The 17150-nt window shown below is 44.2% G+C and overlaps 1 protein-coding gene across 2 annotated transcripts in view; it reads right to left on the bottom strand.

Annotated features, from left to right (window-relative positions):
• Positions 1-17150, bottom strand: part of LOC115154586 (roundabout homolog 1) — a 214634-nt gene that overhangs the window by 194371 nt on the left and 3113 nt on the right. The window contains exons 2-3 of one of the 2 annotated variants that reach the window (XM_029700968.1): positions 14897-14976; positions 2529-2656 (exon numbers count right to left, since the gene is read on the bottom strand). In XM_029700968.1, coding sequence (XP_029556828.1) covers positions 2529-2631 — 103 coding nt within the window. In that variant the 5' untranslated portion in view covers positions 2632-2656; positions 14897-14976. The remainder of the gene's footprint in view (positions 1-2528; positions 2657-14896; positions 14977-17150) is intronic. The other variant, XM_029700969.1, reaches the window with a different exon arrangement.

The following is a 17150-nucleotide window of genomic DNA, read 5'->3' as shown; positions in this document are numbered from 1 at the left end:
ATGAACACGTCTTCTGTAAAATAACAAGATAACAATCCCAATTGTTGGATCAGTGTATATACTGTATACTCAATCAACTTTTACAGTAATGTGATGTATTATCAGAGTGAGAAAGAGAGCAAGTGAGACAGAGAGACAAAAAAGAGAGAGTGTGTGCCTGCGTGTGTGAGTGTGCGTACGCGCGAGCGTGTGTGTTGTGACTAAAATTAGAAAGTGCTATGACTAATAGATTCTCTCACCATCCGGCAGCCATGTTGTTAAAGAGCACCATGGGTAACCCTTAGATTACCAACTCCCACCAACGCCAGGCTGCTTGCACAACTAATTAAACATGGCAACGCTAACGAGCTGGCCTTTGATTACACTTCCTAATTGGGCTCCTCACCACCAGCCCCCAGTGCTGTACCATCATCACAATACACAGTCAGGAAAGTCACACTACCCACCAAGAATTACAGTCTGGGAAACAGATCCTTTGTATTAACTTAACAAATTCAGACATAACCTCAGGTTTTATAACCAACAGTGCAGTAAATTAGTATTCAGGTAGTCTACACCCCAACACTCAAGGACTGATGTACTATTTTCTCATATTTAAGCCAGAACAATTTAAATACACTTGACATCTGCATCTAGAGTGTACCTGAAGAAACCTTTATTTTTCCAGAATTTCCATTAGGATGGCAGGCTGCCCTCATAACTCCAGCCTTCCCCTCAATCATACTCCTGTCTCTGTAAAGGAGAACACAAGCAAATATTCCATCCACACAATCACGAGGACACCAGCCAAGAGACGCACAAATAAATCAGCACAGACTCCTCCAGGAAGCCGGAAAAACACTGTTTTCAAGCAGATGCTCTATACATGTCAAGCCCCTTTTAACTTCCCACTGATTTGAAATTGCTTTTCCCTGGATGCCCACAATGCAGTGGACATTAGCAGTTTCCTGTGGTAGGTTACCAGCATGGAAAAGTTAAAGTTACCAGCACGGACAACCACCCAGTGCCAAGGGCAATCAGTGAACAGTGTTCATTCTTCTGTCCCTCTGAGGCCAACTACTAGTATGTTGTTAGTGCTCTTTCTTTCATAAATGCACTAGCTAGGGGATCATTCACCTTAGGGTCAGCTCCTATAAAAATGGACTTGGCGTCTGAAGGCAAATGTGGTTCCAATCTTTTGGACCCTTAAGTGTTTACTTGTACATCTCCAGAACAACTTACCAAAAAAGCCAGTCGTGTGAATCACCCCTCTATTCCCCAGGGTGATTGATTGTGAGCACACCCGGCATCCAATGGTCAGTGGTCAGTGTGAATACCTCAGTGACGTCGTCTCTCTCCCTCAGTGACAGACAGACTGTCATGACCGCTGAGGGTGAACCTGATCTCTCTGCTCTGACCTCTAATCCCTGCTCTGGAGCTCCACCGCACAGCAGGCTCAAGTCATCACTGTGAGATGGTGAACAGCTCTCAATTACTAATGAACACTGTCCTTTGCATTAGCCTCTCACCCTTCAAACATCTGCAAGACAGCCTGCTAGGCTCTTAGACGATCCCTGGAGAACCCTGTATAAGCTGGGTCTTACTCCAACCGGTTTTCAACCGCTGCAATTGCATCATCCTCATCCTTTAATTGCTTTGATATCCAACTAATCTACATGGTCGAAGTGATGCAATATAGTCATCTGAACTTTGTCTAAGACCATAGAATCTCATTGTCATTGACAGAGCTTGCTAACTAATTAAGGGGGAGTAGAGACAAATCCAGCCAACACACACAGACACACACACACACACACAGACACACACACACACACACACACACACACACACACAGACAAACACACACACACACAGAGAGAGAGAGAGAGAGAGAGAGAGCGAGAGAGAGAGAGAGAGAGAGAGAGAGAGAGAGAGAGAGAGAGAGACACAGAGACACAGAGACACAGAGACACAGTCCTGCAGGATTTGAGTCATAGAGCCCTGTTGTTACCCCAGCATGGATTGAGCCCCTGGCAGGGGAAGAGCTAATTAAACACACCACAGTGGAAAATAAATGGAATATAGCTACCACTTCTTTATTTCAGACTGGACCACATGGGGACCAGATGAAACCTTTTCTTCCTGTCTTCCCCTCCCTGGTTCTCTGATGGATAGAGTAATTACCTGAGTCCTAACAGTGTGTGTAATGTGAGCCCTATGAGTGATGATCCTCCGCCCACTCCTCAACAACACCGAGACAGATGAAACCTACAGTGATAAGACTGGGAGGAAAGGTAGAACGGATGGAGCATCTAATGCCAGACCTCAAACAATGACCAATGAGATCTCACACTCCCAAATAGATACTCACTTTCTAAGCTTAAAGCTACGAAAGACCCATGACTGATAATAAGACTACCAAGATAAGCAATTATACAGAAGCACTTTACAGTAACAGGTGCTAGTCTCTGTCTGCAGCAGGTAAGGTCAATTACATGACCAATGGCAAATAGTAGATTGATGAGGAGTGTTGTGTTGGGATTGCTTACCTGGAATGAGGGCTCCTTCCTGCAGCTCTGAATGGACGATACTGAGCAGCATGGCGACAAGGAGAGCCGTAACAACTGACCACATGACCCACATGGTTCTCATTGGCCCAGCATCCCCTTTAGTGATCCTACACAGAGACACAGAGGTAAGGGTCAAACAGCAAATACAGAAAGATTGATAGAATCTAGATAGATACATCCCACTGTGCACAGACATCAGTTCAACGTCTACTTTTTATTTACATTTGGTCTAGATTTTAACTCATGTGAATTCAACATAAAGAAAAAAATATAGAATCCCCATGTCATTGGATTTAGGTTAAAAGTTTGGTGAAGAAAATAGGAAATCCCCAGAAGTTGATGACTTTATGCAAATCCAATCAGTTTTCCATGTTGATTCAACGTCATTAAATACACTGCTCAAAAAAATAAAGGGAACACTTAAACAACACAATGTAACTCCAAGTCAATCACACTTCTGTGAAATCAAACTGTCCACTTAGGAAGCAACACTGATTGACAATAAATGTCACATGCTGTTGTGCAAATGGAATAGACAACAGGTGGAAATTATAGGCAATTAGCAAGACACCCCCAATAAAGGAGTGGTTCTGCAGGTGGGGACCACAGACCACTTCTCAGTTCCTATGCTTCCTGGCTGATGTTTTGGTCACTTTTGAATGCTGGCGGTGCTTTCACTCTAGTGGTAGCATGAGACGGAGTCTACAACCCACACAAGTGGCTCAGGTAGTGCAGCTCATCCAGGATGGCACATCAATGCGAGCTGTGGCAAGAAGGTTTGCTGTGTCTGTCAGCGTAGTGTCCAGAGCATGGAGGCGCTACTAGGAGACAGGCCAGTACATCAGGAGATGTGGAGGAGGCCGTAGGAGGGCAACAACCCAGCAGCAGGTCCGCTACCTCCGCCTTTGTGCAAGGAGAAGCAGGAGAAGCACTGCCAGAGCCCTGCAAAATGACCTCCAGCAGGCCACAAATGTGCATGTGTCTGCTCAAACGTACCACCCTCATGGAGTCAGAAACAGACTCCATGATGGTGGTATGAGGGCCCGAAGTCCACAGGTGGGGGTTGTGCTTACAGCCCAACACCGTGCAGGACGTTTGGCATTTGCCAGAGTACACCAAGATTGGCAAATTCGCCACTGGCGCCCTGTGCTCTTCACAGATGAAAGCAGGTTCACACTGAGCACGTGACAGACGTGACAGAGTCTGGAGAACGTTCTGCTGTGGAGAACGTTCTGCTGCCTGCAACATCCTCCAGCTTGACCGGTTTGGCGGTAGGTCAGTCATGGTGTGGGGTGGCATTTCTTTGGGGGGGCCGCACAGCCCTCCAGGTGCTCGCAAGAGGTAGCCTGACTGCCATTAGGTACCGAGATGAGATCCTCAGACCCCTTGTGAGACCATATGCTGGTGCAGTTGGCCCTGGGTTCCTCCTAATGCAAGACAATGCTAGACCTCATGTGGCTGGAGTGTGTCAGCAGTTCCTGCAAGAGGAAGGCATTGATCCTATGGACTGGCCCGCCCGTTCCCCAGACCTGAATCCAATTGAGCACATCTGGGACATCATGTCTCGCTCCATCCACCAACGCCACGTTGCACCACAGACTGTCCAAGAGTTGGCGGATGCTTTAGTCCAGGTCTGGGAGGAGATCCCTCAGGAGACCATCCGCCACCTCATCAGGAGCATGCCCAGGCGTTGTAGGGAGGTCATACAGGCACGTGGAGGCCACACACACTACTGAGCCTCATTTTGACTTGTTTTAAGGACATTACATCAAAGTTGGATCAGCCTGGTTTTCCACTTTAATTTTGAGTGTGACTCCAAATCCAGACCTCCATGGGTTGATAAATTGGATTTCCATTGATTATTTTTGTGTGATTTTGTTGTCAGCACATTCAACTATGTAAAGAAAAAAGTATTTAATAAGATTATTTCTTTCATTCAGATCTAGGATGTGTTGTTTAAGCGTTCCCTTTATTTTTTTGAGCAGTATATATTTTGGAGGTTAAAATGATGTGGAAACAATGTTGATTCAACCAGTTTTTGCCTAGTGGGATGTGAGGGAGAGAGATGGGGTGAAAGAGAGAGAGCGAGAGAGAGAGAGAGAGAGAGAGAGAGAGAGAGAGAGAGAGAGAGAGAGAGAGAGAGAGAGAGAGAGAGAGAGGCACACCATTCACTCCAATCAGCAATTGCCAATCATCCACTGAATGAAATACATGTTACAATGGATAGACAATGAGTAAGCTACACAGTATAATCTGCTTTGATGATATCATCAGAGTACAGATAAAAGGTTGTTCTTCAATCAGACACTGCCAAATAAAGTCGCTAAAAAACAAAAGTGCTGAACTGAATGACATTTTTACTTTATAAAACCTTTCAATCTACTTTGTAAATGATTTTTTTAAAACATCACTGGTGAAAATCTGCTTATATGAGTGCATATTCTATGACTTAATTTTCCTAAGGCCCCACCTCATGGAAAGAACAAGAGAAGAGGCACTACAGAGGATAGAAGAGGTAAACAGATGGGGTTTGCTCTGAAGCCTACCCAACAAACACTACAGTGGCATTCTGACTGGGTCTGCCTACAGTATCTCTCTGATCCAAACTACACACACTCTGACAGGAGACCAGATTAATACTATATTCCGACACACTGATAAACCAGTGCAGCTGATACATGTTAGGAAATACGATGTGTGTGTGTTTGCGTGTGTGCACGCGCACCTGAGCGTGATTGTGTGCCTCAATGTAATTATGTGTGTCACCGAGCAGCGTACTTGTCTCATTTCACATATACTTTCAGACACACGCCACACTGCAAGTCATCTTTCTTTCTGGCACCCTCCTGCTGCCCTGGCACAATCTCCTGTTTGATAAATCAATTTCACAGGCTGATTTGGAGGAAAACGAGGCATGGTCACTCTCCTGCCAGCTCTGTCCAGACAGCTCCTTTCCCCCCGCCCCCTCTTCATCCCCCGTCTTTCTTGGGCACGGTGAGCCACAGTGACATGGGCAGGCTGTGGAAGAGGAGCGGCCAGTTGGTTTTACCAATCAGCCATCTGTGGAACAAACTGCTATCTCCTGGTTCACATTCTCTCATGGAAGGCCAGATTCCTGGGATGCCTTGGCACCAGCTGACAGATTATCTGCACCACTCTGTCGCCCGCCTCCGCTCACTAAAATACACGGTAGCTGTTGCCAACACTAAGAACGTACCTAAACTTCTCAAGTGTTTCTGAGTGAAGGACCAAGAGAAAAGGGATGAGAAACCATTGGATGTTGAATGTCTAAAATCACACTTTACAGTTCTGTACCTACAAATGTTTCTGCTTGTTTGTGCCTCCTTCTACAGTAGCTAGTAGTCAATTTAGCGAGATAAGTTGGTTTGTACTGTTTTTATCATTTGTATGCTAGCTACCTAAGCTACATGACCAGATGACGGAAGCTTATTTTAACAACTATCAAACTACTTTTTGGTGGACTTCTCTTTTAAGGGCATTCATTTCGCAAATGTTTATAAATTACCTGAACTCGCTCTGTTGAGAAATGGTCACCAGAATCAGAGATTATGCTACAGGACCGCTGATTGGATTATGTTCTAAAACTCCGCCGATAACATTGACAAGCTAACCACCTCCACAGACTTCATTAGGAAATGCATCGGCGACGTTATCCCCACAGTGAAGGTTCGCTGCTTCCCCATCGAAAGCACTGGATTAACACTGAGGTTGGAGCTAAACTAAAGGACAGGGCTACAACACACAGAGCTATCGTAGACAACCCTGAGGCTACGGCTGAGGACAGGAACAAGTACAAGAAGTCCTGCTACGACCTCTGCACAGTCATCAAACGAGCAAAAGGACAATATAGGGAGAAAGTGGAATCATATTACACAGGCTCCTACGGTCGCCCCATGTGCCAGAGGCTACAGTCCATTACTGATTACAAAGGAATATCCAGCTGTGATCTGCCCAACGATGCCTCTCTACCAAACTAACACAAAGCATTTTATGCACACTTCGAAACAACAACAACATTGTGACGGGTGTGAGGGCCGTCACCGACCCCAGAGGACTGGGTGATCTCGCTCTCCGAGGCCAACGTGAGTCAGGTCTTTAATCAGGTCGGAACCCACAAGGCCACAACCTCTCCTTGTCCCAGTCTGTAATCCCCACATGTTTTAAGATGACCACCATCATTCCTGTTCCCAAGAACTCTAAGGCTTCCTGCCACAATGACTACCGCCCTGCAGCACTCACTTCTGTAATCATGAAGTACTTTGAGAGGCTGGTTATGGCATACATCAACTCCATCATCCCAGACACCCTAGACCCACTCCAATTTGCATACTGCCCCAACAGATCCACAGACGACGCAATCTCAATTGCACTCCACACTGCCCTCACCCACCTAGATAAGAGGAATACCTATGTGAGAACGCTGTTCAATGACTACAGCGCAGCGTTCAACACCATTGTCCTCTCTTAGGAGGGGACAATGCTTAGGAGCCTGGGACTGAACACCTTCCCATCCACATCGACTGGGCTGCAGAGGAGCAGGATGAGAGCTTCAAGTTCCTCGGTGTCCAAATCCCTAAGGACTTTTAAAAGGGTCCACACACACGTGCACAGTCATGAAGAAGAGGTTTGAAAAGGCTTGGCATGGGCCCTTAAATCCTCAAAAAAGTTCTACAGCTGTACAATTGCGAGCATCTTGACTGGCAGCATCACTGCTTGGTATGGCAATAGCACCGCCTTCGATCGCATGGTGCTACAGAGGGTGGTGCGGACAGCCCAGTACATCACCGGGGCCAAGCTCCCCGCCTTCCAGGGCCTCTATATGAGGCGGTGTGAAAGGAATGCCGAAAAATCGTTAAAGACTCCAGGCACCCAAGCCATAGACTGTTACATTTTCTTCCGCACGGCAAGCGGTACCAGTGCATCAAGTCTGACACCAACAGGCTCCTGAACAGCTTCTATCCCCAAGCCATAAGACTTCTAAATAGCTACCTAAATAACAAACAAAATGGCTACACAGACTGAGGTGACCCTTGTATATATGCACACTCACTGGCCATACATACTAATGCACACTGACACACCAACACACACATAAACACTCACTTCATCATTTGTTCACACATACATAATATGCACATACATTTAAACTGACTCTACACACACTCACTCACATACAATCATCATATACGCTGCTGCTACTCTGTTTATCATATACAGTAACTGTCAAAAGTTTTAGAACACCTACTCATTCAAGGGTTTTTCTTTATTTTTACTATTTTCTACATTGTAGAATAATAGTGAAGACATCAACACTATGAAATAACACATATGGAATCACGTAGTAACCAAAAAAGTGTTAAACAAGATTTTTCAAATAGCCACCCTTTGCCTTGATTACAGCTTTGCACACTCTTGTATTCTCTCAACCGGCTTCATGAGGTAGTCACCTGGAATGCATTTCAATTAACATGTGTGCCTTCTTAAAAGTTAATTTGTGGAATTTCTTTCCTTCTTAATGCGTTTGAGCCAATCTGTTGTGTTGTGACGAGGTAGGGGGGTATACAGAAGATAGCCCTATTTGTTAAAGACCAAGTCCATATTATGACAAGAACAGCTCAAATAAGCAAAGAGAAACGATAGTCCATCATTACTTTAAGACATGAAGGTCAGTCAATACGGAACATTTCAAGAACTTTGAAAGTTTATTCAAGTGCAGTGACAAAAACCATCAAGCGCTATGATGAAGCTGACTCTAATGAGGACCGCCACAGGAATGGAAGACCCAGAGTTACCTCTGCTGCAGAGGATAAGTTCATTAGAGTTACCAGACTTAGAAATTGAAGTCCAAATAAATGCTTCACAGAGTTCAAGTAACAGACATATCTCAACATCAACTGTTCAGAGGAGACTGCATGAATCAGGCCTTCATGGTCGAATTGCTTCCAAGAAACCACTACTAAAGGACACCAATAATAAGAAGAGACTTGCTTGGGCCAAGAAACACGAGTAACGGACATTCGATCTGTGGAAATTTGTCCTTTGGTCTGATGAGTCCAAATTTGCGATTTTTGGTTCCAACCACCGTGTTTTTGTGAAATGCGGTGTGGGTGAACGGATGATCTCCACATGTGTATTTCCCACCGTAAAGCATGGAAGAGGAGGTGTGATGGTGTTGGGGTGCTTTGCTGGTGACACTGTGATTTATTTAGAATTCAAGGCACACTTAACCAGCATGGCTACCACAGCATTCTGCAGCGACACGCCATCCCATCTGGCTTGGGCTTAGTGGAACTATCATTTGTTTTTCAACAGGACAATGACACAACCCAGCTCCAGGCTGTATAAGGGCTATTTTACCAAGAAGGAGAGTGATGGAGTACTACATCAGATGACCTGGCCTCCACCATCAACTGACCTCAAACAAATTGAGATGGTTTGGGAGGAGTCGGATCGCAGAGTGAAGGAAAAGCAGCCAACAAGTGCTCAGCATATGTGGGAACTCCTTCAAGACTGTTGGAAAAGAATTCCAGGTGAAGCTGGTTGAGATAATGCCAAGTGTGTACAAAGCTGTCATCAAGGCAAAGGGTGGCTATTTGAGGAATCTCAAATAGAAAATATATTTTGATTTGTTTAACACTTTTTTGGTTACTACATGATTCCATATGTGTTATTTCATAGTTTTGATGTCTTCACTATTCTTCTACAATGTAGGAAATCGTAAAAATAAAGAAAAACCCTTGAATGAGTAGTTGTTCTAAAACTTTTGACCGGTAGTGTATCCTGATTCCTAGTCACCTTACTCCTATCCCTGCACATCCCTGCACATTGTAAATATGGTAGTAGGACTGGAATTGACTGACCCTATATATAGGATGCTTCCTTACTTTCATGTGTTTTTCTTATTTCTTATTTTTATAGTTTGTTTTTCTATCTTATCTTATTTTTTGTGTTACATTGTTATTGATTACTGTATTGTTGGGTTTAGAGCTTGCAAGAAATGCATTTCAATGTACTTGTGCACTAAACTTGAAACTTAGATACTTCTTCCCTGCACAGCTGTATCTGTCAATCTCACTGGGAAGATATACAGTAGTAGTGTATACTGTGTTGCAAGTTCGCTAGCAAAAATGCAAGCCAGACCTAGTTGATACAATGCTACAAGTTCGTTAGCAAGAGTTCACGCTCAAGACATTAGATAGATGACTGAAAGACAACTTGAAGTTTCTGGATGATTATAATGGTCATTTCATTTTGTGTTCATGGTCGTTACACCACTAATAGTTCCCGTTCCAGACCTGATTTTAGGGCAGAAAGCTTCAATGACTTTAGATCACCCTAAATGAAAAAAACGCTTCTCTGACTCATCTGAGTTCTCTGTCTGTTGTAGACTGTAGACTTCACAGGCAAGACAATGTTATGTCTCTTTTAAATGAGGACAGTGGAAAAAAGAGATCCACCAACAGTGGAAAGACATGGCTAAAGAGATAAAAAATAGAACATATTGCCTCTGCAATATGTGGACTGGGTAGTAGCCTAGCGTTTAAGAGGTTGGGCCATTAACCGAAAGGTTGCTGGTTTGAATCCCCCAGCGGACTAAGTGAAATCTGTTGATGTGCCTTTGAGCAAGGCACTTAAGGCCAATTGCTCATGTAAGTTGCTCTGGATAAGAGTGTCTGCTAAATTACAACGACCAAAAAATAAGTCAAATGTATGCATATTTCTAACACTAATTAAACACTTTAAATGGGAAAACTGAAGTATGAAGAGAGAAAGAGGAGCTGATGAGACAGACGCTTTCAGAGTGCAGTAATCTGTAGTCAGCACTCTGGGTCCTCGGTAAACTGCTGTAATTAGTGTTGTATACTGGAGCACCTGGATGCTGCAGACAGACAGCAGGACTACAGCCTGGGATGGATATGCTGTAGTTCTACAACACACGCAGGCTGAGGCCATGACAGTTCCGCTGTTAAAACACATAGGCAGCCAATAGAGCAGGTGTTACACATAATATATATGCTTGAAGATGGAGGAGTGTGAGAAGAGATAGCAAAGTGTGACTTAACAGTGCATGTGGTGACATGCTGAGATAGTGGTGTTTTTACAGTATGGTGATGTGGACTGTGGTTTATGGTGGGAGCCCAGTGATATATGTGATGGGGAGATAGTAGAGGCGTGCTGTGTTAGATGGCACAGTGAGACATGCAGGTGTGTGTCTCACTGTGGAGACAGGTAAGGATTAAATCAGCCTTTCTTAAGGGTCCTGTTAATGGTGGGTGTCAGTGTAAATTTACAATTGTTTCATTTATTACTAGAATTGATTTGGCCAAGTGCATCGCTCTCTGTTCAGTGTGATTTCTGCTTAAGCAGCGGTCTCTGCTCAGTTTGGCAGCTGAGCGAGAGGGAGAGGGAGATGCCCGAATGCTTCGCGGTTTAACGGATCTTTTTTTCTGCAGTTTTCTTGAAGATCGCTCTGCGACACACGACGCAGCGCTGTGGTTCAGCAGCAGATGATGCGCTGTCTGCCACTGACTTGTCATTCTCACTAAACATCACTCACCTCTGTCATCAAATGGCTTCGTGCTAGCCACAAGTTCTGACGGAGCTCAATTGTCACGAAATGAAAAATATACAGCGATGAGTTTCTCTTTCATACAAACGTATAACGAGGAGCGCCCACAGTGTGTTTTGTGCGGTGAAGAGTTTAGTAATGAGTCTCGCATAACGAACAAATTAACACGTCCTGACCAAACATCCACAGCATGATGGTAAACCCAGGGAGAGCTTTCAGAACAGGGCAGAATGCTTCAGGAAACAGTGCTTCGACAGTGGAAAAGTAAGTCAGCTAGCAAGGCATTGTTGTCATTTTATAAACAGGTGATAAGCAGAAATAAGAGAGTACTAACTAACTCTCATAGTAGTAGATGTGAGTTTATCTTTCAAACAATCCCCTGGCCTTGTACACAGCTAACATTCGCCAAAGCAAGCTGGCTACTGATCGTGCAACCCTAGTAACAGTACAGATGAAAAATGTTCAGGCCCGCCCACTGTACATCTTACTGTAGAAATTATTGTTGGAATCGAGTCTAGGTTGGAACTGTTGCTGTTAAAATACAATAATTATTATTATTCTGAACTGGAATAAACTGATTGAAGGGAGATGCTTTTTGAGGCAAACACTCACATAGTTGTGGGTTGCTCATCTACAGCAGGAAGCGGTCTCCTGCCTGACTGAGAAAGCACTAGATGTTCTGGTCCAGTTTGGCACCACATACCTATGCGAGTCAGGGTTCTCAACTCTGACATACTTAAAAAACAAGTACAGAAACAGTTTCAAGGCTGAGCATAACCTCAGTGTTGTACTGTCACAACAGAGCCCAGAAAATACATGTTGCTGTTAAAATACAATACATAATTTTTATTCTGAACTGGAATAAACTGATTGATCACATCACACAGATATAGACCAGAAAAGGAGTGTGTGTTTTCTGGTCTGTATCTGTGTGATGTGATCAATCAGTTTATTCCAGTTCAGAATAAAGAAAATATGTATTTTAACAGCAACAGTTCCAACCTAGACTTTCTTTCATCAATCATTTCTACAGTAAGATGTACAGTAGGCCTGATCATTTTTCATCTGTACTGTTACTTAGGGTTGCACTATCAAAAAGCCTGTGTGTGTGTGTGTGTGTGTGTGTGTGTGTGTGTGTGTGTGTGTGTGTGTGTGTGTGTGTGTGTGTGTGTGTGTGTGTGTGTGTGTGTGTGTGTGTTCTGTTATTCATCTGTGTGATGTGATCAATCTGTTTATTCCAGTTCAGAATGAAATGATTTCTTGTATTTTAACAGTAACAGTTCCAACCTAGACAGATATGTAAGAGTTTTTAATGGGGGAAAATAAACATGAATAGATATTTATATGGATATTTAATTTATTTATTTAATTTCATTGTTAATTGTTTTTGTCTATATTGCATTTGTTTTAGGCTTAAGGGCAATGAAATGTACTGATATTGATGTATAGTTGCATATTTTCCTAAGCTTGGGTCCCAGGAAAACACAGAATTCTCATTTGGGTCCCAGGAAAACACAGAATTCTCATTTGGGTCCTAGGCTGAAAAAGTTTAAGAACCCCTGGATGAAATGGCTCAGACTGACGGTGCATTATCACCGCCTCATTACCATAATTTAATTAACCTGCCACCGCTGCCACCTGAATCATGGACAGTCTGTGCACTACACACACACACACACACACACACACACACACACACACACACACACACACACACACACACACACACACACACACGACACATATGCACACCACATAGGCCAACGCCCAAACACATACAGGCACACGAAACAGATAAGATGTCTGCACACAGCAAGACCCTGTCTATGAGGATATCTATCTTGCATGTACATGTCTTACAAGATCTCACAGGGTTCACATGCAGAGTCCCACACCAGGTTTCAAGTACTGTATATTACATGTTAGTCATTTAGCAGACACTCTTATCCAGGAGCACTGTCTTGCTGTTTTATTAATGTAGCTACTGTGTCTTCATGCTGCAATCCTGGTTTAGGTGTTCGACACCCACCTCCTGCTCTGTAAGCCATTCATAGGCATGACATTGTAATGGAGAGAGAGCTGCAGATTGAGCAAAACAGGATGCTGATTATCCTTCCCCCTACCAGTCCTGTGACAGGGGGAAGCATTCCCTCTTACCCCCTAACAGATTGCCAATATCAGAGAGCAGGAACCCTCACTACACCACAGCAGACAGATCACATGTAGGCACTGGGGTGTGAAGCAGGGAAGAGAATCAGCTTTTTCACTCCAGTGCCCTCACTGTTCCCCCTCTCTATCCCTGGCTCTATCCTAAACCGCAGCAGAGACGGATACATCCCAGCACTCTGATATGGTAGAGGGATCAGCAATCATAAGGTCAGGGGCCAGGAAATCAAGGATTTAGTCTGAACAAAACCATATGAACTTTAGGAGATACATGGAAGTGACACTCAGCAGAGCATAGCAGCGCATTCAAACACCTGCAACATCAGCAGATAATGGCTGCAGGCAAAAGTGCTCTACCACCACCAGCCAATGGTAAAGTAGAGACCCGCCTAAATGATGATATTTACCACTAAAACCCACACAAACCACACAGATCTGTCTGGCATGAATTGCTAAATCCCTTTTTACATGGAAACCATCTTTCATCAAATAATCACGTTGAAATACACTGATGGAAGGAGATGGTATGGTATCTCTCTCCTAAACCAGGTCAGCACACATGAGAACAAATGTTTGCCTCACATGTTCCTCACACATCTCAGAGAGGTAGATTGGTATGTGATGGTTGATCAGCAGGTGTCAGGGAGCGAAGAAGAGCAGGGGGTGAGTACAGGAAGTGTGTGTCACTGGTTATTTCCTCCTCAAGATTTGGAGACCAAATCAGTGATCCCAGCAGTAGGTCTCCTAGGACACTGAACAGTGCTACTGAATCACACCCTCAGTGCAGCGGAGGACATATACCACACACACACACACCACACACACACACACACACAACACACACACCACACACACACCACACACACACACCACACACAACACACACACACACCACACACACACACACACACATACACGCACACACAAACACACCACACACACCACACACACAAACACACCACACACACAAACACAACACACACACACCACCCACACAAACACACCACACACACACACCACACACATATACACACACACACACACACACACACACACCACACACACACCACACACAACACACACACCACACACACAAACACACCACACACACCACACACACAAACACAACACACACACACCACCCACACAAACACACCACACACACAAACCACAAACACACAACACACACACAACCAGGGCATAGGGCTGAGAGGAGTCTGAACCTGGAAGCGGGTGGATGAGGTGACAGAGGTACTGCAAACTCAAAGTGGGATGAATCAGGCTCTACCAGTGGCAGACCCCATCACACTAGAGTAAGCTTTAGATCCACCTGGGAAATACCTCATATCCAGACTGTGTCAGTGAGGAATGAGCCTGTCTGTAAGGAGACAGACAGGGAGACAGATGCAGCCACGCTCCACAGCCAGTCAGCCATTCTTATGACACTGCATTACAGGGGTTAACAGAGCGAGACAGAAAGTATTAAAACTATCGGAGAGGAAGAGGGATGCTGGGGGCCTGACGGAGAGTATGATGGACAGTCATAGGGCTGGGTAGGGTAGGGTTAGTGAGGTCTGTCGTCAGGGCTTACAGATGATGATCTGTCTGACTGGCCTGCAGGCCGCTGACCTCTGACCTCTTAGCTGATTCTGTTATGTCTGTGGATAGATGCTGGAACACAAAATAACATAACACACCATTAGCAACACGCACAGGTTTTAACACGGTTCTCACCCATCAGCCACACACAACATACACATCTCCCTCTCAGTTCACCAAACATTAATGACCAACCATCTCCTAATGGGGGGGGGGGGGTGCAACTCAATATTAGGAAGGTGTTCCTAATGTTTGGTATACTCATTGTATGTAAAAAAAAAAAGTGTTGTTACAGATAAGAAGTGGACACATTGCCTGAGATGAGAGAGCACATCTGGAGACCTGTTGTACTCTTGTATCCATCTACCAAATCCTGGTTTCCATGGTAATCAAAGCAGTACACTGTCTGTAAATCTGAATTAATGTGATTGTGAGCTAGAGAGTGAGACCCCAGGTGCTCTTTGCCACAGAGAGAAGCCCTACAGCATGTGCTCTGGGCTGGGCTGAGCTTGCCAGGGACTCTAGGAATAAGCCTTATCCAAGTGAAAGTCCATTTATCATTGCAGCCAATGCCAGCAGTGCAGAGAGTGTCTCTGCTGTGAAATTAAAGGAGGGGATGGTTTGGAGAAACGACTGCTTAAATGGAAATTCAATAAAAAGACACTCAATCAACAAGGGTAAAAATAAAAGGTGCAGCTGTCGTTATTCGACATTAAGGGGAAAATGACTTGCCAAGTAGCCACACATTACAACAATGGCCTAGACAATGATAAGGTAGCATCTCGGCAATGGGGGTGCGCCGCTATCGATTCCCCCTAGGTGACCCGGGAGCAGAGGCCATGAATTACAACTCACTTCTTATGGCAATAAAGGAGGACAAAGTCCATCCATTGGACATGGGTCATTACCCAAAACATCCATCCCCTGGAACATGTGTACAAACTGAGTGGTCAGAAGCACAGAAGAGCAACCGGCAGATAGAGCCAATTGATTGAAAGACCAGAGAGGTTGATCATTAAAATCAAACCAAAACCATCCTTCATTCCCTTTGTCTCTCTTCTCTATTTTTGCTTTGTTTTTCTCTCTCTGTATCCATCTTCCAACAGTCGTTCTTTCACACTGTATGCCTGTCTTCTTATTGGCCCTACCTTATCTACCCATCTTTCCTTTTGTCTTTCTCTCAGCTTTTTACATTTTTTTTATCTTTGTCTCTATCAGTCTATTTTCTAACCTTCTTTCCTCCTCTTTGTCTTCTTCCCTCTAGTCACACAGCATATACAGACAGAGACAATCCTAGAAACGGGCTGAAGTCCGTGTCAGCTTTTCTTTAATTACAGCCGACAGCCCCCTGACAAAAACCATTTGCACACTTTTGTCTTGATACTATATATTGACGTCTGACAAGTTCTGAGCCTTACAAGGACTTGTTTTCCAAGGCAAACTAACTTTGCCCCCAGAGTGAAACAAACACTTTCTTCCTAAATAACTACTCATAAATATTCATCTCTGTCTCTCTTCTTTACTTAAGCCTCTCCACACCTTTATAATGTGAAAGGCGTTTTGCTTCTGAAAAGGGAGAAATTCAACAACGCTGGAATGACGTAGCGTAGCAACAGTCCTCAGAGAGAAGACACATCTCTCCAGGGAAATATGGACGCTCTGCTTAGAATACGCTGGAAGGATCAAGAGAGAAAGACACACTTACACATACACACTTTGCCTCTCCCAGTCTTGAATTACAAAGACATTTATACAAACACAAAATATTGTGAAAAAATTATAATACGCAAAATAAGTGTACATTACTCTCTAGGTTGACGTTTTCATTCATGGTTTTAGACATTTTAGTTCCACTGTTGGTGAGTCAGTCCATCTGGTTGTCTCTCTCTCCATCATTTTTAACATCCCTCTTCTTGATTTTGTGCTTTTACCCATCAGTCCAAGTGATAGACCAGTGGCTGTCCATCTCTGAGACAGACAGGTAGACAGGAACAACCAACAGTGAAACGAGCACGAGGTGAAAACCTCTCCCAGACTTGTCAGTCCGTCAATAGTGTAATTAAATGACCAGTCCCTGCCTCTGTCAACTCTGTCTTTGTAATCATTACACAGCCAAGACACCCCCAGCTACAAACAAATTGTATTAAGTCTCCATCAATAATGCATACCAACACTTTATTGAAATCCAATGCAGTTCCATATTTACATGGCTGGACATGCCCTGTGTAAGTCTGTGATTTGGATGA

This window comes from Salmo trutta, chromosome 19, assembly GCF_901001165.1.
Source record: "Salmo trutta chromosome 19, fSalTru1.1, whole genome shotgun sequence".
NCBI classification, from domain to species: Eukaryota; Metazoa; Chordata; class Actinopteri; order Salmoniformes; family Salmonidae; genus Salmo; species Salmo trutta.
This window is presented reverse-complemented; position numbering and strand designations above follow the sequence as displayed.